The sequence below is a fragment of the Malania oleifera genome, chromosome 5, assembly GCF_029873635.1.
Source record: "Malania oleifera isolate guangnan ecotype guangnan chromosome 5, ASM2987363v1, whole genome shotgun sequence".
NCBI classification, from domain to species: Eukaryota; Viridiplantae; Streptophyta; class Magnoliopsida; order Santalales; family Ximeniaceae; genus Malania; species Malania oleifera.
In genome coordinates this window covers 31,254,946-31,278,499 of record NC_080421.1, presented here as the reverse complement: position 1 = coordinate 31,278,499, position 23,554 = coordinate 31,254,946, and the positions used below count along the sequence as shown (strand labels likewise).

Here is a 23,554-nt window from a genome sequence, read left to right as displayed (position 1 = left end):
GATGATTAGTAACATTTGATTCCTGAAGAAGTAGACTACATAATTTTTATAGTTCCAAATTTATTTACTTTAATTTTTCTATAATTATCTCTTTATTTCATTTACTTAAGTTGAATATTTGAGTGAATAGCTCCTAAGATATACAAAGAGTCGGCAAAAAAGGAAAAAAAACTTTTGAGATTACAATTTTGGCAACATAACATCTTTACCTAAACTATTATGGAACAATATTTAAACTTCTTAAATGGTAATTTTAATTTGTTTCTCATGTTAAAAATTTTATAATTGGTTTTGTTTTAAAACATGCTCAATAATAAGTTTTCAAAGCTCAAAACTTCAAATCAGAAATTTAATGATATAAGAACAAAATTATTAAGTTCTATTTTAAATAAAAATTTGAAGTTTAAACAAAAAAATTATTTTGTAGAAAAAGCATTTAAAAGCATACCTAGTTCTTGACTTCTCTGGGACTCTGAGCAGAGCCAAAAGCCGAAATACAGAAGCAGAAAGGAAAAATAATGAAAAAAGGGAACTCCAAAGCCATGGGGAATGCCTCCATCATTTGGGTTTGCCTTGGATTCAAAGCAATGATTAGATAATTCGTCAAACCCCTTGTTGGATTGGCGTCGAATCGCATCACCCGCAACAGCCAACCATCTCTCTCTGTTTCTTTCTTCCCGATCAGCCATCAATCATCAATCGTCAATGGCGGCAGCAGGGGCCGTTGCCGGCGGCGGAGCTGCACAACAGGAGGCGTGGAAGGCACACGCTGCCATGGCGCTGGTGCAGCTTTTCAATGGCGGATATCATGTCATCACCAAAGTAGCTCTTAATGTCGGTGTCAATCAGCTGGTCTTCTGCGTCTTTCGCGATCTCCTTGCCCTTTCAATTCTTGCTCCGGTCGCCTATGTCCGCGAAAAGTTCGTATTCTTACCCTCTCCCCACTTTTGCACTGCTCGCCTCTCATTTCTTGTTTTCACTGGATTGATGAATTCATCATCGTTACAATTCTATGTGCTTAGGTTTCTGGTTGTGACGTGTAAAACAACCAGTGAAAGTTATCTAAACTTATAGATTGCATCAACGACAGTGAGAACTTCGAGATTTCTACATGGGAGTGATTATACAACTTCAACAATTCTTGGCATTTTTACGAGGTCTTCTAATTGAAAAAAAAGTTATATTTTTGGACGACTTCGCTCCCATAATACTCTTCGCAGAATGGAATGAAAGCAAGTTCCTTTTTTCATTAAATTCAACTTCCTTAACCCTTTGCTGTTATTAGCCAGCCCAGATCACCTCCCGATCCTAAGAATATTTCTCGCAGAATCACAGTTTCTCAAATGCTAACCAAAACATAAAGCTGAATTCAGGAAAAAGCTTACCCCATACTAAATGGTGCCAATTAACAATAGGAGTGTGTTCCTAAACGCTTGCCACGTGCTTTGACAGAGTAGGAGCCATTCTTGTTCTGCATTCAAACAAAGTTATCCTTCTTGTGATTCTTCACAGTGAAACTACTAACAGACCACCAAAGCTATGCTTGATCAGGAGTTTTTGAAGGAGGAAAGTGCCCAGGATCCTCTCTAATTATGTGTGCAACAGTGGCTTGAGCAGGCGAACTAGCTTTTTATGAGTTATGGCATCCTCTCTATGTCTTTCCATAAGAGCCCCAAATGCAGTTTTTAATCTTACAAGTAGACATTCTTACCATTCTCCAAATGGATTCTAATGTGGCTTTTCACGAACTCTCTTAAGCCATGATTCTCTTTGCAGTTCCAACTGCCTCCCTAAGAGGCTAACACACCAAATGCACTTCTTAAACAACATGGTATGAATCCACAGGGCTTCTTTGCAATGAATTGCCAGACGTGCTTCATGGTGCTGCAGCAGATGTGCTTCATGGTTGCTGCTGTAGCATCCCATTTAACCTTTCTTGTTTTCACTTAATAAACAATTTGTTTAAATTAAACTATGTGCGGTACGCTGTGGAGTTCTTGTGCCACTTAATAAACAATTTGTTTAAATTAAACTATGTGCGGTATGCTGTGGAGTTCTTGTGCGTATTGTCCTGCTTTGTTTTCCCTTAGTTTCAAAACTGCACTTGTTTTAGCTGTTTATATACAACAGAGAAATTGCACTTTTGACCATATTCTTCCACCTTTAATGTATAGAGTGCAAATGGATAAAAACAGCTCTGTTAAATTTTTCTCTGTTTCCTTTTTTACAGAAGGGTTCGCCTTCCCATCAACAGACGGTTCCTCATGTCATTCTTCTTTCTTGGGTTAACTGGGTAACTGTTTGAACTCCTTTTTTTCTTGTTTTTTTTTTGGGGGTGCGGGGTGGCGTGGGAGTGTTGAACTTGTTAATTACATAATCTTTTAACGGTTCCAGCAGAGGTAAAATCTTACTGATAAATTGACATGGTTTCTTTTTGCTACTTTTATAATTGAACAAGGATATTTGGCAACCAGCTTTTGTTTCTCATTGGTCTTAGCTACACCAATCCAACTTATGCTGCTGCCATTCAGCCTTCTATCCCAGTCTTTACGTTTCTCTTGGCTGCAGTAATGGGGTCAGTTTCATTGATTCTCACTATTGTCCTATTTATTTGATGCAATAAATCATGTAGGGCTTTTTTCCTTCAGTATTTTTTTTATGCATGTGTGTGGGTGGTTGGGGTTTTCCGGGGGGGGGGGGGGGGAGGGGGGTTGTTATATATAGACTCATATACACCACCTTCTCAATGCTGTTTAACTTGTCTGATTTCTCTTGTTTAATATCATATTTTTGTTCAATATCATATGTAAAATTTGTTTATGCAGCACAGAACCAGTGAATTTGCTTAGAACTGAAGGTCAGGTGAAGGTTGGAGGTACGGCTGTATGTGTTTCCGGTGCTGTACTAATGGTTCTGTTCCGGGGCCCAGCGTTGATTGGATCTAAGGAATCAGAGTTCCTTGCAAATGAAATAAGTGCCAAGGGTCAACCAGAGCCTGCTGGATGGTTAATGTCAAGTTTTCTGGAGTTTGGACTTGAGCATTGGCACCTTGGTGTATTATGCTTGATAGGGAACTGTATGTGCATGGCAACTTACCTAGCCATTCAGGTACTAAATTCATTTAATCTGCGTCGTTAGTTGATTGTTGTACTGATGAGCAGAGAAATATATATTTTTCTAGAAAGGTCCAAAAGGGATACCTTTTTCACTAGTTAAATGTGTTGCTATCTTATTTTCCTCAATAAACATCTGAGGATATTTATTCTGTCAATTCTGGAGCACAAGTTTAAGGAATATTCAAGTATAATATGCTCATATGTTATAATTCAATTGAAGAAGGCAGGATAGGGCAGCCTTGTGGAAGTTTGGCATCTTTGCAGTCTTATGGGGTTTATGGCTATGCATGGATATTTTCTGGGAAAAACTTAAACTGGACGCTGGTGTGGGAAAAGATTCAGTACATGGCTTCTTTATGGTGTGTCAGGTTTGGAATTTTTTGGGTGCTAGTCTTGCAGCTTTACAAACAGATAGGAGGAACTCGATGGTTTGATGTTACTCTCCTCTTGTTGTTCTTAGTTCTTTTTCTTTTGGTTTGTACCAGATTTTTATCAGGAGATTTCTTATTCTCCCTCCTTGTAAATTATTTCCCCATTAATGAAATTTCTTTTGCAATAAAAAAATATTAGAATTTAATAAGCACTTTTGATTTGTCTTCATATTTTTTGGTTCACCTAATGAGTACTAGGTCTTGGGCTGCACATGAGGGGCAGCCCATCCTCCTTCCCATAACCTCCCTTTGCTCCAGACCCTTCACAGACAATGTTGATCTATCCCCATCCGAAACCTCATGTTGGCATCCCCTGGAGCCGTAGTGCACCAATTGCATGCTGGGGGCTCCGATGCCACGTGGCGGCATGCGGGGCTTTGTTAAGGCCTGTTTTTGCTTTGATTTGGTTCCTAATAGTTTGAATCTCCCTTTAAGCCATGATACCAGGTTGATCACCTCTCTATATAGCCCAAAATTCCAACCTTTGCTCCAGACCCTTCACAGACAAAGTCGATCTATCCCCATCCGAAACCTCATGTTGGCATCCCCTGGAGCCGTAGTGCACCAATTGCATGCTGGGGGCTCCGATGCCACGTGGCGGCATGCGGGGCTTTGTTAAGGCCTGTTTTTGCTTTGATTTGGTTCCTAATAGTTTGAATCTCCTTTTAAGCCATGATACCAGGTTGATCACCTCTCTATATAGCCCAAAATTCCAACGTTATAGTTTTATGCTAATGATACATTCAAGAGTAGCCTATGTCAGTGACTGTTTGGTTGTATCTATGCCTCCTTGCTGGTGGTAGCTGGGGCTGTTAGTGTGTTTTTGTTTTTTTCTCCGCTTGTTATGTCCTTTTGTCAATGACCTGAGTTGTTGATGTGCTGTTTGTCTGTGACCCGACCCATTGTTGTGGTGTTTGTCTCATTTGTTATTGCTATTTGGTTTTGTTCTTCAAGATGAAGTCCATGAATCCCAAGAGTTTGGTCCTCTCATTGTTGCCACATATTATTACTATAGAGAAAGTTCAATGGAAGTAATTACTTATAGTAGTCTAAGGCTATGGAGATTTATTTGACAGGTCTAGGCAAGTCTGAACATTGCTTTTAGTCTGGATCACTGATGACAATCAGAAGGAGGTTTGGATTCAGGAAGATGCATCAATTGCCTCCTTATTGTGGAATTCAATGGAACCCTAGATTGCATAGATCTATATGCACCTTGATGTTTGCAAGGAGAGTACGGACTATGTCAAATTCCTATATTCCACTGACTTGAGCTGCATGTGTTATCTCTACATGAAGGGTTTTGGACTAAAATAGGTGGATAGGAGTGTCAAATCGTTGAGATGAAGGTTATCCATGGAAAATTCAATATAGTGCAAGCCATAATGGTTGATGCTTTGAGATGCAAAAGCTAAGGGAACAGATGATCATTCATTGGGCCTTAGTGTGTTTGAGACCTGAATTTAATCCAATCCGATCCCAGATTCTTAGTAGTGCTAAATTACCTTCTTTTTCTGATATTTACTCTCCTATAGTTCGTCCCTCCAGCTGTCATCCTTCAGTTCCTATTTTGGGCACTCTGAATTCTGTTTCTGAGAGAGATGTATTCATCATTGAGGGTTTTCCTTATCATTGGTTTGGGAATATGTGGGGTGTAGAGGTGGGTGTGGTAGAGTCATTGTGCAAGTGTGCTCATTGTGGATGAGGACCACTGTTGAGATCTCCATGGCAAGCGGCCATGCATTGAAAATGCTGCCACCGCAAACTCTGCCCCTGTTACTTCAGTTGTTGGAGAGCAGTGCATTGTATCTGTAACAATGGAAGAGTATTCTAAGTTCTTCCAGTATCAGGGATCACAACAAGCATCTTGTCCTGTTGTTTGTCTTGCCCAGATTGGTGACCTTAGAGCTTCTTTGTCATCTAGTAAATCTTCCTCTGGACCTTGGATCATAGAATCTGTTGCCACTAACTATATGACATGCACAACCAATCTCGTTTAGACATTCACTAATGACTTGCATCACCTTGCCAATTGGTTTGTTATTGTTCTAGAGGAATAAGGATGGTAAACCCTACTTCTCTCTCTCTCTCTACCACTCCTTCTTCTGTCCTTTGTTTTGTATATTCCTAGATTCCCCTTTTAATCAAATGTCTGTTGGCAAGATGACAAAGTGCCAATGAATTGTTCCATTACCTTCTTTCCAATTCTATTGTTATTTAGGTTTGTTTTGAAGATGAGGAAGACAATTGGCGGAGGAAATGAGGCAGGTGGGCTTTACTATTTTGAGTTGCTATGGCCTTCTACTTCCTGCACTTCTATTGCCTCATCACTCTAGATCCATTGTTGTTTTGGGCATCCCCTTTTTCGGAAAATTAAAGATTTTGATAAACAAATTAAAGCATTTAGTTCCAGATAACCAGCAAATAGACAGCTTGATTAGTTGAGTAGTAACAATCATATCCTTCACATATAAAGATGAAATAATCCTCCCAACAACAGTACTCTTGCAAAATAGTGTGATTAGATTTGTTGGAATTGGTGTATTCCCAAGAGGGGGGGTGAATTGGGTATTAAAATTTATTCCTAGGTTTATCCAACTCAGCAGTAGTAATACACAACCTAGGGTCTGTCTATATAATCGTAAACCCAATCAACACATGTACAACATATAATGAATCAGACATGCAACATACATATGCTGAAAATGAAAGTGCAGAAAATAAATTACGGAAATATAAAATACACGCACAATATGTTATTGGGGTTCGGCCGATACTGCCTACGTCCCCGCCTCAGCTCCTGTTGTTTGTCTTGCCCAGATTGGTGACCTTAGAGCTTCTTTGTCATCTAGTAAATCTTCCTCGGGACCTTGGATCATAGAATCTGTTGCCACTGACCACTAATGACTTGCATCACCTTGCCAATGGGTCTGTTATTGTTCTAGAGGAATAAGGATAGTAAACCCTACTTCTCTCTCTCTCTTTACCGCTCCTCCTTCTGTCCTTTATTCTGTATATTCCTAGATTCCCCTTTTAATCAAATGTATGTTGGCAAGATGACAAAGTGCCAATGAATTGTTCCATTACCTTCTTTCCAATTCTATTGTTATTTAGGCTTGTTTTGAAGATGAGGAAGACAATTGGCGGAGGAAATGAGGCAGGTGGGCTTTACTATTTTGAGTTGCTATTGCCTTCTACATCCTACACTTCTGTTGCCTCATCACTATAGATCCATTGTTGTTTTAGGCATCCCCTTTTCGGAAAATTAAAGATTTTGATAAACAAATTAAAGCATTTAGTTCCAGATAACCAGCAAATACATAGTTTGATTAGATGAGCAGTAACAATCATATACTTCACATATACAGATGAAATAATCCTCCCAACAACAGTACTCTTGCAAATAGTGTGATTAGATTTGTTGGAATTGGTGTATTCCCAAGAGGGGGGGGTGAATTGGGTATTAAAATTTATTTCTAGGTTTATCCAACTCAGCAGCAGTAATACACAACCTAGGGTCTGTCTATATAATCGTAAACCCAATCAACACGTGTACAACATATAATGAATTAGACATACAACATACATGAGCTGAAAATGAAATTGTGGAAAATAAATTACGAAAATATAAAGTACCCACACAATATGATATCGGGGTTCAGCCAATACTGCCTACATCCCTGCCTCAGCTTGCAAGCCTGATGATTACCATTATTGCTCACTTAACGGGTGGAGCGGGACCGGTTACAATCAGGTCAAATTATTAAGGTTAAGCTCAACCTTTACACACTCTCCTTGCGGGGCGGAGAAGGCCCTACGTCAAATTCACAAGGTTGACCCCAACCTGATCCTTACGGCCTAGATCAAACCCCCTCAGGTTAAGCCTAGAATACAATCAGATAAACATTTTCGTACAATGAAAAGTGCTTCTAACACAAGCAAATTTGTACAACAATTCAGCACAATATAATCAATGCACACCAATAATGTAAGAACTATAAGCTCAATGGTGTATATGTGCAATCAACACTCAAAGTAATGACTATCTCAATTCAAGCACAAGAGTGTATCAACAAGCTAATCTTTGAAACTATGTGGAGATGAAAATCTCAATCATAGTTTAGGGTTTCAAAGATTTGTACTAAGAATAATCAGAATTTCTCAAAAATATTTTCTCAATATCAAAGCACAAAGAGATATTCAAATATGAGCTTGTAAAAGATTTTTGCGCACACAAAAATACAAGCCCAATGAGTCTTGCAACAATAATGCAAAGACTCACTTAACTATAAGATTTTTCCCACACAAAGATTTATCAAATAAAATCGGGGGAAAAATATATGCTTAACTCTCAATCCAAAATCAAACAAACAATGTATACGAAGAGAGTTTCTAGCAAATGAGAATGACGAATAACCACTCAAAGTACTCTCACAAAATTTGGTTTAGCAAAGGAATGATAGAATGTGAGGGTATAGGGTTTGTATGAAGAAAAAACACTTTAAAAAATACAGAGGATATTTTGCTAATCAAAGTGCTAATTACTTGCTAATCTAAGCAAATGAACCCCTATATATAGAGAAGGTTAAAATTATAACCGTTGGGAATACACATGGTATTATTAAATTTGTTTTAAAAATGTTTAGGAAAAATAACCCTGTTTAACACCTCTTAATCACGGTAAAAAAATTGTGCAACCCGAGAGTTTCGGGCGCCTGACCTGTGGTTCGGTCGCCCGAACAGACACATTTGAAAAAGTACGTTTTTGAAGTTCGGGTGCATGTGAAAGAGGACGGTTTGCTGAACCTAGGCGATTTTCCAAAAGATCACGATTCGGTTGCCCGGTATCAAGTTCGGTTTGCCGAACTTGAACATTCGGTAGCCTGAGGCAGTTTTGAACGGAAAGTTCAGGCTGCCGAGTTGGTGGAAAAAGTAAGGTTTTATGTTCGGTTGACCGAGGATGGTGAAGTCCTTTTGGGTTCGGTTTCTCGAAGTCAGGTCAATCCACTGACCAGTTAACAGTTTGGTCGACCGAGGTGTTTTGAATACCAAGGTTCGGTTGCCCAAAACCCTATTCTTTTTTCCCTTCAAGTCCTATTTTAATTCAATTGATTCCCCTGGTAATATATGTGATTTTGGGGACTATTTTTACGTGTAAGTGTAAGGACCTAGGGTCTTCCTAAGGTTTTTTGACCTAGACCTAAAAATCCGGTGTCGGTCAACCTTAGATCGAACGAAGGTGATCCCTAAGGTCTATCTATGGTCTTGAACTTATAAGTTCCTACATGCATGATGCGCATCAATTATTATAGACCATTTCTACTTACTATTACAGACCCTAATTAAACATAACATAAATTACGATAAATGACAATTCAGGGTCTTTATTCTTCAAGTTTTCACATGACATCAACTGATCTTACTAATATGAACCTACGCACAAACTTGATAGAAATTAAATACCTGAGTATTTGTCATAATCAAAACAGGGTATGACCTATTAGGTCAACATTCTCCTTCTTTTTGATGATGACAAATACATCATGCAAAAGTGGGTACAGCCTTGAAAGGCTCCCCTCGTTAATATGCATAATGAGAAGTTTAAGGATTTAAAGTTCAAGCATTTTTCAAAAAGTATCCAATTTTGCCTCTTCTCCTCCCCCTTTTGGCAACAGCAAAAAGGGCCATGATAAATTTAAAGTATATAGGCAATGCATTGAGTATGAATCATTTAAAAACAAGATATGGTTGGGAAAAATTTTGAAATTTCGGCAGCATGTCGTTTGAAAATAGAGTATTTTCCCAAAAATAACTGTATAAAAATAACCTGATTGAGTTCGAGTATATAATTATCCACAATAATCAACTCAAACAGTCCAGTATATCAATAAGTATTACTTTCAACATCCAAAATATAATCATACAATGCAAAATGAATGACAAAGATAGCCTTATAAAGTATGAAATATAGCAATTAAGCACTCAAACAATATAACTGGTCATTTAAATGATTTAAACGAGATGAAAACAAGGCTAGACCATAAATATATACAAACCATTGCAATTGAAACCTATCATAAGACTCGTGGAAGATTTGAGTTTAAAACACACGGCATATGATAACAAATAGTTGGTTTGAGCACAAACACAGTCTAACTAGTTCGCATGCATTTGTATGTGAAGTTACCGAACCAGTTATGCAATTTTAAAAACATATAATAATAATAAGGCAAGAGAAAAAAAATTTTAGTTTTGAAATTAGTTCTTGCCATAAACTATTAAAATAAATATATATGTATATATAACTATATGTATACAAATATATATCCCCCTTATGATATTATCAAGAAGTATTGGGGGTGATGCATTGCTGAAAAAGAAATTTTAAAATAGGTCACAAGCAAGCATCAATATTCTGGTTTATCATTTAAGCACACAAACTGTAACCAGAAAAACACAACCACAATGATCCTAAAGATATCAGACAAATTACAGTAAGGATCATATGGCAAACACAAACAACATGTGGCCAAGCAATATATATCAACTTAAGATTTTCACAAAGGTTATTTCATTTAAGCACATGCCACACTTGATTCAAAACGGATCTATGCTAAAAGATATTGGTGAGCATAACAAGGTAGTGTAGATGCTTCCCCTTTCAAATTGAATTCAAGCTTAGATGAAATAAACTGCTTATACCTAATAAGGATTAGTTTCATTAAGAATGTGAAGAAGTATAAGCAATCATTTTTTTTAAGTCTTTTAAAACGAATATACTGGATTAAGATTTATTCATTTTACCATTTGACTAGTATAATCATCCCTATAGGTTCTTTATGCTCTTTCTCTAGGGATGGAGCTACGCTCCTTAAATACCTGATGATTATGTGAGGATGAAATTTAATTTTCATTGAGTTTTCACTCATCCTTTCAAAAATATTTTAATGTTTATTTGATCATAATCATCTTTGTACAAAGTTTTACTTTGGAAAAATTTCTGTCGAAATTTTGGTAGCATGTCGTCTGTATATCGGACATATTCCCATAAAACCTGTACCTGATAGGTTGTTCTCAACAGATAGATCATATGAAGCATACAACAACCTAAATTCCACTACCAGCATGCAGTTCACATCCACTGCATCCGCTATGCAGGAGGCTTTCAATACAAGCATGCAATCAGGTAGCAATCAATAATTAAGAAAAATCGTTCATCAAGGAAATTTAATCATTCAGTAATTATGGATTGTAGTCTACAATGCTGATATCATAAAGGCATATGAGCATAAAAGGTATAAGAATATGAGAGCATTTTAATTTATATAGATATGAAGGATAAATGCTCCCCCTGAGTTATGTACTTATTCATTCTATGCTTTTTATTTTATTTTATTTTATTTTTATAATTATCTCAAAATATCTTAGCCAAGGTTCTTAAGATTATCAATGATTTAATCTTGGCGGTGAATGCTTTAGGCTTATCGGACCAAAAAGTCACAATGAATATTTGTTAAGATGATAAGCCAATGTCTGCCTCTTTTCTTATGAATCTCAATGGGTGTGAGAGGCACATGATTAAATACTCTTAAGGATTAAAATTTCAGTTAAGTTTGAAGAATATTCATTATGAGTGGACATTTTCCAAAATATTTTCGTGCTTATTAATCATGTCCATGTATGAGCAAAGAGCGTCTAGGAGAGTATGAATTTTTGAATACAGCTTTTTGGACAGTGGTATGTATCCTTTAGATATAATTATAATTATGAAGCAAGGATACAGATGGTGAGTAGAAGGGATGTCTTATGATGAGCACTCAATATATATTAGTCATTTATGATCAATAGTGCTTCAAGCCTAGAGTGATGGCTAAACATTTTATTAGACATTTTAACAAAACTATGCATCTCACCTTATTTAAATGTATGTTTGTATGTGTGTATGTTGTTTAATTTTCATAACAAATACTTGTACTGCATTTTTAGTGTAATTTTCTAATAAATTGGGTTCCGTTAATAGAATCATTAACATCTGATTTGCTTCTTAGTTTATGTCTGAAGATCTTTTACTGTGATGTGGAAAACTTTCAGGCTCCACTTTTAACGAGGTATCCAGCCAGCCTATCAGTGACTGCATATTCATACTTTTTTGGTGCTATTTTTATGGTAACAACAGCATTCTTTATGACCAGTGAGTCCACAGACTGGAGTTTGTCACAGTCAGAGCTTTTTGCGGTCTTCTATGCTGTAAGTTTCTCATTAACAATGTGATGGTTCAAGCCTTTACTATTTTCTCAGTGATGATGTATTTTCCTTGATTGAATTTTTATGTTTCTTTTTTTTTTTTTTTGGGGGGGGGGGGGGGAGATTATATTTGATGCAATGGAATAATTGTATTATACTCCCTTGCAAAAACATTGGGATGCGTGATAGCTCTGTTCCTAGAAGAGGAACTGCCTCATTTAAATATAAAGGCAATTAGTATTATGATGGTCCACCTGCTTTGAACAATGCATTGTGGACTAATGCAAGGTGGGGTTTTGTTCTGGTTCTTCTAAATCTCACTTTAGTTGGGAAATGTGTTTTAAAAGATTTTCCCATTTGTGCACTATTTGACAAATTGCTTTTTGTTGAATTGGTGCCAAGTTTCATTGATTTTTTTTTTTTTTTTTTTTTGGGATAAAAAGGAAGATACACCAAGAGAGAAGGAAATAAAATCAAGAAAGGAAAGTATATCCTCACCAAGAAAAAAAAAAAAAAAATCAAAACCACAACCAAAAGTTTAAAAAACCTAACTAACAAAGATATCCCCCTTTCAAATTTTCTTTCTCTTGCAGCTATAATTAATAGAGCACTGCAATTTTGCTGATTCCCGCAGTCATCCAAATGTACTCCTTTGCCTGCTGCGTCAGACATAAACCCATTTCATCCAAGTTGTTGAGCCTCTAAATCCTTCTCATTAGAATCTCCCCTTTCAAGAACTGGGGCTCAGCACAAGACCAGCTTCAGCATCATTCACTTACCTGTTTTGTCACCCTCAAATATAGAAACACACTCTAGACTGTTCAATGGAGATTGAGGCACATGAGAAATATAATGCGATTAATTAGAAGAATCTGATGCATACCCACATTGATCACGAAAATCATCTAATGATAGACCTCCTGTGGGGCTTGTTTGCACATCGGTTGACTCTTGTGAGGCTGTTGCTTGTGGGGACTCACTCCCAAGAGCATCAATTTTCCGAGATGCTAACTTTTTTTTTTTGGTGGAAAAACTAGAGGGTTTATATTGGGATTTTTTTTTTTTTTTTTGAAAATCATAGGTACATATAGGGAAAAATTATTATTATTGTTATTATTATTTTTGAAAAATCATAAGAGGGTCCCCTTCCACCAACGACTTTCTTTTTTTCCCAAAATTTCTTTTTTCATATTTTTTTTTCATGTAGGATGCAAAAGATTATTTATTATTTATTTTTTTTTTTGCAAAAATAAATCATGACATAAAGTAAGCTTCCCTTGAGTGTTTTCCCTTTGTTTACATTGCTTGAATTAGCATCCTATTCATTTTGGGTTCTAAGATTCATAGCATTCATGGTAATGACATGTGTGTGAAAGTTACCATGCAGATAGTTGGAAGCTAAGAAGCACTGATATTGACACGAGACATGGATATGACACAATAATGAGACGGAGGGTATGGCAATTTTGAAGAAATGAGGATACACCATGGCAAGGATACGTTAATTAATTAGTATAAAATTACATATATTTAGGCATGTTTTTCCTTTTAGATAGGACATATATTTGCTAATTTTGATTTAAAATGGAATACAAGCACCATTCATGCAAAATATTTAATTGCACATTTTACAAACTACACTTATACAATCATCAACTACATTGATAATATAGAAAATATTGGTAAAAAAAAAAAAAAAAAACTCAAGAACATGTTTGATGGTGGGCAATGGGCATCTCTTATCAAGAAATTTTTTTTTTTTTTAAAAAGAGAGATTAATAGAGTGGCAAAATGGCAGTGACTTTACGGAGAGGGGGAATTGGGGGGTTGGGAGGTCCAATGGTTACAAGGCTAGTGTAGTGGCGCTGGGGTTCCATAGTCCTACCACACCAGTGTCAAGGATCCTGATTCAATGTTTTGATCTATCCTTAATATATATATATGTGTGTATATATATTGACCTATCCGTAATATATGTATATATACATTTAAATTTTGGGTCTTGTTAAACAGAACTAAAGGGGGAACGATAATGCAATGCTTTAGAGCAAGAAGTGCCCTAGAGGTGTCCTTGCCGTGTCAAAAAGTGTTGGGAAGTTTCTCAACCATGTCCAAAAGTAATTTCCCATATGTGTTGGATACGTGTCGGGTAGGTGTTGGTATCTGACAGGTATTGGACATAGACACCTCAAGCTTCCTAAAGTGACCGTGTTTCCTTGGTTGGAAATATTGATAAGAATGGTTTCATATGTAAGGGAGAGACCCAATGGGGAGATTCTAGCCTAGGGAGATTATGTCCTCAACATGAAATCTTCCACATGGGGAAAGTTCCTTGTTTCACAAGAAAGGGTAGACTTATGGGAAATTTCTAAGCTCTCTAGTGTCTCCTTATAACTCCGGAGGCGACCACGATAGGAGACAATTATTAATCTATAATTCTGGTGATTTTCCAACTGCTCCAAAGAAAGAAAGTTGGGGAGGCCATGCAATCTCGAGTTCTTCTTTTTTTGGGCAGAGGCGAAGAAGAATGTGGGATGCAGGCCGACATGACAAGAGGCTACTAAAGCATGATGATCATCTGAGGCATGGACTATGCTCTTACATCTTTTAGAGAATTCAATGCTGCATTTCAGGACGGAGAAAGGGGAGCTTCTGTTCTCCATCCTAAGTTCGACATGCTAGGAACTACACATGCTAGTTGGAAAGATTAGGTGCACCATACTACTTAAATCTCAGTCATGAGGAGAGTTGTTGGATGTCATTCTCCAAGTGCTCAATTGATTATCCAACTAGATAGAGACATGGGAATGTGATGAAACATCATGACTCACAGCCTCGCCAGAAAATTTTTACTCTTACGTTGGTGATGGCATGTGGTCAAATTGGGTTCACCTTGGAAGGTGTTTGTTTCCTCTTGAGGCTAAATTGATTTGGGAAGAGGAATTTGGGGTAAACTAATATTCTTTTTGAGGAGAGACTTCATAGAGAAATGGGAGCATATTAGAATTGGATATCCTAGATATTTGATGCTTTTGATGGAGATATTCAGAAAGAAGTTGGTGGGGCCTTTCTTGATGTAGGCGAGAATGGTGGTAGTGAGGATAACCATAGTGATGGGAGGGAGTGAGGAGGGAGAAATGACAAATTTCAGTCCCTTACTTGTTGGACTTGATTTATACTTGGCCATTCTACTCCACTTCCACATTCTATGCCACTTTGCCAATTTCTTGAGACATCTCAATGGTAGGATGGTTGACTTGAAGCTCCTTGTTCTTCCAAAAATGGGACTCCTTCTGTTAGTAAGTTGTTCCCCATGAATTCTCTTGGTCGCACTATTTCTCCCCTAATCCTAAGAACAATGGACTTACATGGTCATAAAAATTCGTTGGGGGTTGGGAGGATCCAATATATGTGGAGTTTCATATGTTTAGAGTACATAGGAAGCATGTGAATTATGTGGAGCAGCTTTATTACTTTGAAGGCGAGTTTTGAGCAGGTGCAACATCACTTGAAAGAATGTTCTCTTGGCGTCATTGAGAGGTACTTCATATGTCACTCAGTCCTTGGAGTACCATGTCTATGCTTTAGTTGGATTTTGTGGTTATACAACTCATGTGCTGGGTTTAAAAAACAGCATACAAATGCATTTTCTTATTGATTTATGTTGTTAGTTGAATCTTACAATCCTCTACTTGTTTCTTTGACCCGATCTGGAAAACCATCCTAGAGATCCTATGTAGGATCCCGATTTTAATAACCTTGAGTCTATGTGATCATCACTTCATGGTATACTTGGTTGATATATGATAGAATATCCAAAAAGTAAAAGTTGTCGAGATGAGAATGCTTAGATGGATGAGTGGTATAACAATGAAAGATAAATTAAGGAATGAACATATTCGCGGTAAGTTAGATGTAGCTCCTATAGAAGATAAGATAAGGAAGGGACAACTCAGATGGTATGGACACTTGCAACGTAGGCCACATAGTGCCCCAGTGAGGAAGAGTGAGTTAGTTACTTTGGGGGGCAGTAGAAGGGGTAGGGGTAGACCAAAAATAACTTGGAAAGAGATAGTGAGTAAGGATTTAATATCCTTGAATCTGTCAAAAGAAATGGTCAATGATCGCAAAAATTGGCGGAAAAGGATTTCAAATAGCCGACCCCACCTAGTGGGACTTAAGGCTTGGTTTTGTTGTTGTTGTTGTTGGATAACTTGTGCTTAATGAGATGAATGAAAGCTCATTGCCATCTCGTCATCTTGATGTATTTTTTTTTGAAAAATAATGGAAATCCTAAAAAAAAAGTTAAAAATAAATAGTACTTTTGATAAACATGTGTAGGCTAGAGAGATCGAACTTTGATGAGGTACTAGGGTGATGCAAACTCCACCCTATAAGTAGGAGGTTAGGTCTTGACTTGGTTATGAAAAACATATTAGAATTGGAGTAGTTTTGTGATTTTAGGATAGGGAAAGCACCCTTCTATGTGATGCTAGGGAGACAAGATTTTGGCTTGGGGAGATATTGTCTTAACTTATTTTTGGAGTCTTCGTCACGTGATTAAGATTTTCTAAGGAGGAGGATTCTTATATAATTCCTAAGGAGGATACTTTTCTACCAAGAATTGAGGAGATAGAATCTCCACCTGCCCCTAAGGTGGCTTCTCAGACAGAGGTTCTCAACCCAACACCGAAGAGTCATTCTTTGAACTTCACAGTTTAAGCACTATCCAAATGCCTCCTCCTTATGGTCCTTGAAACGCCATCAAGGTACATGCTTCACTCTTGGCTTTTAGTTGCAATAAATAGGGGCTTTTCATGGAATTATTCAGGAATGGTGTCTAATAGGACCTTATTAATTTTAGATGGAAATTGAGCCAAGAGGTCTATGAAAGCTTGAGATCTAACAACTTTTGGGAGAATAGTGGCGATATTATATTGTTAAAGTAGTAAAAAAACATTTGGCTATTCTTTCAGGAGTAATTGGTCTAGTGAGGAGATGCTTTATTGGATTAGAAATTTGTCACAAGGAGTAGACTGTGAACTAGAAGATAGTGTTGAAGCTTTTGGGTGGCGAATACAAGTGTTTGACAATGGTTTTATATTGCTGCGTAACTAGCTTCATTCCTGGGCAAGGATCTATTTAAATAATAAATTTGGCATTCCTACTTACCCACTTCTATTGTGCTAGTAAAGCCCCCATAAAGTTTTTTGTAGAAGAGAGAGAGACAATCTCATAGGAAGGTCCTTGATTGGTAGTTATTATAGCCGGGGCAACCAAAAATCTTCTTTGGACTTTTGATGTTTAGTTTCTATATCCATTAGAGCCACCTTCTTTTGAGCGGTGAAAGACATTTCATAGAAAAATGACACGTCTGACCCCCAGGTTTCCACCAACTTGGGTTTAAGATTGCATCACATATATGCCTTCTCCATTTAAGGATTTAGAGAACACCTTTAGCTTGAGATCTTTATCCAATCCATAGATACTGGATTTCTCCACGAACTTTATTAGATGTTCCTTGTTGTTTCTATATTTGCCATTGAAAAGCTTAAATTTGGGAGTAGCATAGTCCTTGGGATAAGGCTTGGAGATAATTCGATATATATAAGGAAGATTAAGATTCAGCCTTGGATAGTGAACTTCTCTAGACTACTCTCCAAAATCTTGTCTAAATCCTCCTTAGTGGTGTGGGGGACAGAATTTGACATGATGGCTGTTAAAGGAACATGAATGAGGTTTGGAGGAACATGTGAAGTAGATCCAATTGGCTGAAAAGTTGTGATGGATGCGAGAGGTATGGTGGGAACAGTCCACTAAAAAGTGGTGCTTCAGACTTTGGGCTGGTGGCTTGTCGTTTTCATCCCTCATAGAATTATAAGAAGCAGTATGGTCATTGTTCCTAATTAAGAGGTAAATTGGCAGGAGGGTTCAAGGTAGTCCTTTGAGGTTGTGGTATTGAGGTGGATGCAGGAATCATCTGACTAATGATAGATATTGCTTGATTCAATGATTATTTGTGCTTGGCAGGATGATCACCAAAGTGTCCATGATTCTCAGTATCCTGAGTGGATCGAGTATTGGAAGCTTCTAGTTGAGTGCTTTCCTTTATTTTAGTTGCACCCTGCACAATCAAACTCTCCCTAGTGGAGTTGACAAAATATGGAGGTGGTTTTTGAGAGGGGAGGAGAGTGGTGTTGCATGTAAGCAATGAATGTCTGGAGAGAGTCCATAGAGGAGAACTGGGTAATTCTCAGGAAGTTCAAGCGTGAATTGTGTCAGATGAAGGTGTTCTAATTGCTGAAGAGATTCCTTAAACTAGTGGGAATCCAAAGTGAGGGTTTGGAGAGACTGGGAGAGAATTGCTTAAGTGCCAAATAGATCCCCTTTGAAGGATAATTTGTGGTATTTATAGGGGAGAGGCAAAAAGGTGTGGGATGTCATCCTTGAATAAGAGAATGCCGTGTCACGTCTCAGTTAATGAAAAAAGATAAATTATTGAGCAAATTGGGTCATGACACAGGTTGGGTGAGAGAAAATAAAAGAAAACATGTCTTATGAATGACATGTGGTGAATGCTTGAATAGCTTGGAAAAATGCGAAGGGGTTCTGAATCCTTTTAGCAAACCCTAATTCAAGCCCACCAAGTCAAGTCTCTCTAGAACATTGCAAGCTCAGGACTGGTAGAGGCGTGCCCGTGTTTCTGTGGCCAGTTCTGGTGTGCACTGCCAATTTTGACCTCCTGCAATACATAATTAATAATTAATTTAAATTTGCGCACATGGAAATTTGATGATGGCAATTCTACAATCTAGAGCAAAGCGACAAGTTTACACATTTACAGAGTTTATAAGATCTTGAGTGAAGTTTTATTTAAATGATTGGCTGCAGTCTTTGTGGATATCATTTCCCTCTTTGGATTGCTTTCATTGGTGATAGGCTGATTCCATATGCAACATTGATAGTGAATTAGGTAGCCAAATATGCAGGTAGAAGAAAAAAGAGGGTCTGGTTTTGAAATTGAATTTTGAAAAATGCTTATGATCACATTTGCTGGGGTTTCTTGGATAGAGTTATAAAATGTAAAGGTTTTGGGGTGAGATGGGGGAAATGGTTGTTGATGTTTCTCATGTGTATATTTTTCAGTATTAATGAACAGAGAAGCTAAGTCTTGGTTTCAAGCATCTAGTGGTCTTAGACAGGGAGACTCTCTTTCCCCTTTCCTTTTTATTACTGTGGAAAATATCTTGAGTAGGATGATAGATGGGAGGGGTTGATAGAGGTTTTGGAGAAAGGGATTAAGGTGTTACGTTATACTATTCCCTTTTGGGGATATGTGTAGTTTCTCTAATTTGCCATCCATTTTTTCAAATCTTTGAAATAATGTCAGGGTCAAGAATTAATTTTTCTAAGAGTAGTATTGTGGGAATTTGTATTGATTTTGGTCCTTTTACTAGGTTAGCACATTGTCCTATTCTGAGTTAGCCTATTACCTGTTCAGGTTTCCAAGTGGTAATCCTACTGTGGATTCGTTTGGGGATGGGTGAAAGGAGTGTTCTTCACCTTAGGAGGTTGTATTACTTTTACCCATGATTGTCTATTTCCTTGCATTATTTGAAGAAGTCCAGTGAGAGTGGCCCTGAGATTAGAGAAGTTGACGAGGAAATTTTTGTGGTCAGGATTAGGTGAGTGGGATAAAGACCATCTTGTAGGTTAGGAAATTGTGATTAGGTCTAAAGGGAAGGGAGGAATGGGTTTGGGTAATTTGATGTCAAAAAACATCTCCTTGGTGGGGGAGCCATTATTGCACTTTCCTGTAGAGCCTAATTCTCTTTGGCATGAGGTAATCTGTAGTAAGTTTGGACTTCCACAGAACAGATTGGATGCTAAAGTGAGTTAATCTTTCTTATTCAAGTATTTGGAAATTTGTGTCTTAGATTTATCATTCTTTCTTTCCTAATGTCTGGTATAAAGTTGGTAACACAGAGAATTTGTTTCTGGGAGGATCATTGGGTTTGGGAGGTGCCTTTGGCCCTTGTGTATCCTCGTCTTTTTAATTAGGTTATCTACACTTCATGGAACTCCTATTTTTTCTTTACTTATTTTTCAAGAGAGTGAGCATTCTTGGGATTTCTATTTTGCAAGGAACCTTAATGAGAGAGAGACTAACTTTTGATTAATGCTCTTGATTCTTTTCATGCCCATTTGGAGAGTGATAAAAGAGTTTGGAGCTTAGATTCTTCTTAGGAATATTCTTGCAAGTCTTTCTCATCTCATTTGATTCGTGATGGCTATTTAAGTTGGATTGTGATCCTTGAGAAATCAGTACCAACAACTTGCCTCGTAAGCACAGACCTACTGATGCCTTGTTGCTTGACATTTGTGCAACTTTGTGGTGGTGCATTGTTATGGCGATCATTTAGTGGATTTGGTTGGTAGGATGCTAGAATTTTGGATACTTTGACTTGCTTTGGAGCAGAGTGGCGCATTTCTTCAGTTGCTGTGGTGTTCAGAAAATGGCTTCTTTCGACATATATCTCTGAAGACTTACTGTGGGATTGGTTGGCTTTGCTTCATTGAGTTGTCCTGTAATTGTTTTCTTTTTTTCCTATAGCTGCTTTCCTTTGTTAAGGGAGGACATCTTGTTCTCCTCATTTTTATTTTCCTTTTTTGTTGTAACCATATAGGATTGAAGCTTGTTCTGGTACCTTTATGTTTCATGGAGAATTAATGCAAGACTGACTCTCATTTTTTTTTGTTTTACAATGAACAATATATACAGCAGACATAAATACCCCCTTTTAGCTTCTGAAGTCTTTAGCCCTTGAGATGATCCAAGTGATTAGCTTGATCAATTATTGGGCTTATATCTCAAGGTCCTTAATGTATAGAAGCCCATTAGCATTCTGTAGCCATCGTAAACTCCAAAATCACAAAGGCTGAACAATCGGAAATTTCTTCTTGAGCTTCAAGGAAAAATAGTCATGCCCCATTAGCCATGTGTGTCCAAATGTATAAAAGAAAACAAGAATAAAAGGCAATGAGAGAAAATTTTAGGTGATTTTGGATACACCACGTTAGCAGCATGAGTGGTGGCTTTCATTCACTTCTGTTTTGACGTTTGTATATGCAGACGCCTGTGCAACCTACTATTTGACCAAGATGGAATCTAGGAAGCACTGATATCAACACAAGACATGAATACAGCACGATACTGAAACAGTGACACGACAATTTTGAAAAATGATGATACAGCACAACAGGGATGCATTAATTAGTTAATATAAAATATATATAGCTTTACGCATGTTTTCCTTCTGGATGGAAAATATTATGATAATCTTGATTTAAAATGAAATATAAGTGTCATTCATGCAAATTATCCATTACACATTTTACAAACTGCACTTGCAATCATCTACTATAGAATATTGGTCTAACAACCCAAAAAAAAAAAAACTCAAATGGCATGGCTGATGGTGGGCAAAGGGCACAACTCATCAAGAAATATAAAAAGAAAAGAGAGATTAACAGGGAGTGGCAAACTAGCGCTGGCTTTAGATGGGGGAATTCTAGAGGTTGGGAGGTCCAACGGTGCTCTACAAGGTTGGTGTAGTGGCACTAGGGCTCCAAAGTCCAATCATTCCAATGTCAAAAATCTCTTGAATCTTAGTCTTTCAACTTCTCCGTTTTTATTATTTATTATTTTTTTTTGGGGCGGGGGGGGGGGTTAACAGAATTGAAGGAGGCAACAAAATGCAGCATTTCAGGGCAAGAATTGTCCAAAGGTATCCTCTTTCTGTCATGAAGTGACAAGAAGTGTCTCAGCTGTGCCCAAAAGTAAAATTAGCTAGTTAATTTTAGACACATTTTGGATACGGGTTGGGAGTGTTGGGCAGGTGTTGGTATCTGACATGCTTCAGGCTTCCAGAAGCGTTTGGCATTTCCTAGGATGGAATAGATAAAAACTGAGCCCCACAAGTCCACGTATTGGATGAGGAGTGATTTGAGTGAGTACTAATCCTGCTGACATGCTGGTCCAGCACCATCTGAAAATTTAAGAGAAATGTTTTGCATGGCCAATTTACTCAAATGAGTAAAGAATATTCCTATACATTGTCACTCCCTCAAAAACTTCTAGGAGAATTTTTTTTGTTTTTGTTTTTGTATCAGGAAAAGAACTGCTAGTGTAACCTGACTAGATCCACACTAACTATTTAATACATCGGAAGTATTCATTAGATTAGGAAACTTATTAAACCAGTTGTAACTAAATATGTCATGAAACAATAGCTATATTACGAAGGAGGGATGTGAGTTTTAATCTGGTTGGCTCATTTGAGTCATTTCCCTGCTTTTGAAAGCAACATTGTGATTTTGAAAGCAAGAAAAGTTACTTGAAAATTCAATTGAAATGAAATCTTTATTTTTCAATGGTTACTTGTCCTGGAAGAAGACAACCTGCTTCTGATCAACTAGGTAAGTGGAAGCCAACACTTTTTTTGTATCATTGTACCCAGCCCGTGCACCCCCCTTCTTTATATTTATATACATAGATACATGCGTGCATGCATGCATTCAAACACACACATGGATTTGTACTTGCTGATTAGAAAGTATGATAATTAAAAGCAATGTTTTAATTGCATATTGGGACTTATTTAATTTATTTGTGGTCGGGGAAAGGAAAAGAAAATGATACGAGCATCACTCTTATCTATTTCAGGGAATTGTTGCATCTGCCCTTAATTATGGGCTGCTGACATGGTCTAATAAGATATTGGGGCCTGCTTTGGTTGCTCTATATAATCCACTTCAACCTGCGGCATCTGCATTCCTCTCAAGAATTTTCCTTGGAAGCCCTATTTATTTGGGAAGGTTTAACCATTGACTTTCCTATATAATTTTGCGTTAACTTTGTTTGTTCAATGATAATACATGATTGTTTGTGTAAAGATATCATGTCGTTCTCCAATGTTGGCCTGCTTTTATTTCACAGATGACTACACAGTTGATTCATGCTTTTGATTTTTGTGGCACTGGAGAGCTGTCATTGTTTGAGAAATTTGTAGCTGACTTAATTTGTTGTGCATGGTAACAGCATTTTGGGAGGAGCTCTAATTATCGCAGGACTTTACATGGTGACTTGGGCATCCTATAGAGAAAGACGATCTGTCATGGGGATTATCCCTCATGTAACTCGGGACTCCGAACCGCCCATTCACAGAGACGCACCCCTCAACAAGATTTCATAGCAGAGGAAACATTTTTTCAGGACCCTCAGCCTTATTTGCCCAAGGTCCTGGATTGAACAACACAGTGAAACCTAATAGAATTATTTTATGTTGTCTAGTTGGTAGTGAATTTTGTCAACATGGCACCATGTATAATGACCTCTCTTCTCTCTCTCTCTCTCTCTTTCTCGGTGCTGTAAAATTCTGGAAATTGAGAAAAAAGATTGCATTATAGTTGCTGTATTTTTTTAAGCTCACCCTTTTCCAATTTATGGAGAACAGTGTGCTTGTAGCCACTGGGCACATGCTCTGGACATGTACACCCTGGAAAATGGAGAATGATTGGAAGCGTTCCCTGATAGTTAATGAGACTAGAATCAGAGCAAATTACTTATCCCCACACGGTTGCTACATAAAAATTGGAATAGAATTGGAGTAATGAAGTTAGACTCATTTGATTTCAGAATGCTTTACATTGAAACTGCTAACTGCTTCTCTCCCTCACGAGTAACTGGCAGCAATCCTTTTA

At 37.5% G+C, this 23,554-nt stretch overlaps 1 protein-coding gene across 3 annotated transcripts; it reads left to right on the top strand.

Annotated features, from left to right (window-relative positions):
- The first annotated feature begins 414 nt into the window (after window positions 1–414).
- On the top strand, window positions 415–23,268 carry LOC131155780 (WAT1-related protein At4g19185-like). 3 transcript variants are annotated; one of them, XM_058109176.1, is made up of 8 exons: window positions 464–920; window positions 2,231–2,293; window positions 2,459–2,575; window positions 2,826–3,108; window positions 11,639–11,655; window positions 11,740–11,794; window positions 22,518–22,669; window positions 22,893–23,268. In XM_058109176.1, exons 1-8 carry the CDS (start codon window positions 706–708, stop codon window positions 23,044–23,046), a joined length of 1,056 nt encoding a protein of 351 aa, XP_057965159.1. In that variant the 5' UTR covers window positions 464–705; the 3' UTR covers window positions 23,047–23,268. The 3 variants fall into 3 exon arrangements, with proteins under 3 accessions (XP_057965158.1, XP_057965160.1, XP_057965159.1); XM_058109175.1 differs by having other exon boundaries at window positions 415–920; window positions 11,639–11,794; XM_058109177.1 differs by lacking the exons at window positions 2,231–2,293; window positions 2,459–2,575 and having other exon boundaries at window positions 433–920; window positions 11,639–11,794.
- The last annotated feature ends 286 nt before the right edge of the window (window positions 23,269–23,554 follow it).

Bases quoted from the DNA above. Each gene is read 5' to 3' on its own strand.
- LOC131155780 (XM_058109175.1), top strand. From the start codon at position 706: ATGGCGGCAGCAGGGGCCGTTGCCGGCGGCGGAGCTGCACAACAGGAG. The intron at 3,109-11,638 runs GTACTAAATTCA...GAAAACTTTCAG, and splicing joins CAACTTACCTAGCCATTCAG to GCTCCACTTTTAACGAGGTA. The intron at 11,795-22,517 runs GTAAGTTTCTCA...TATCTATTTCAG, and splicing joins TTTTTGCGGTCTTCTATGCT to GGAATTGTTGCATCTGCCCT.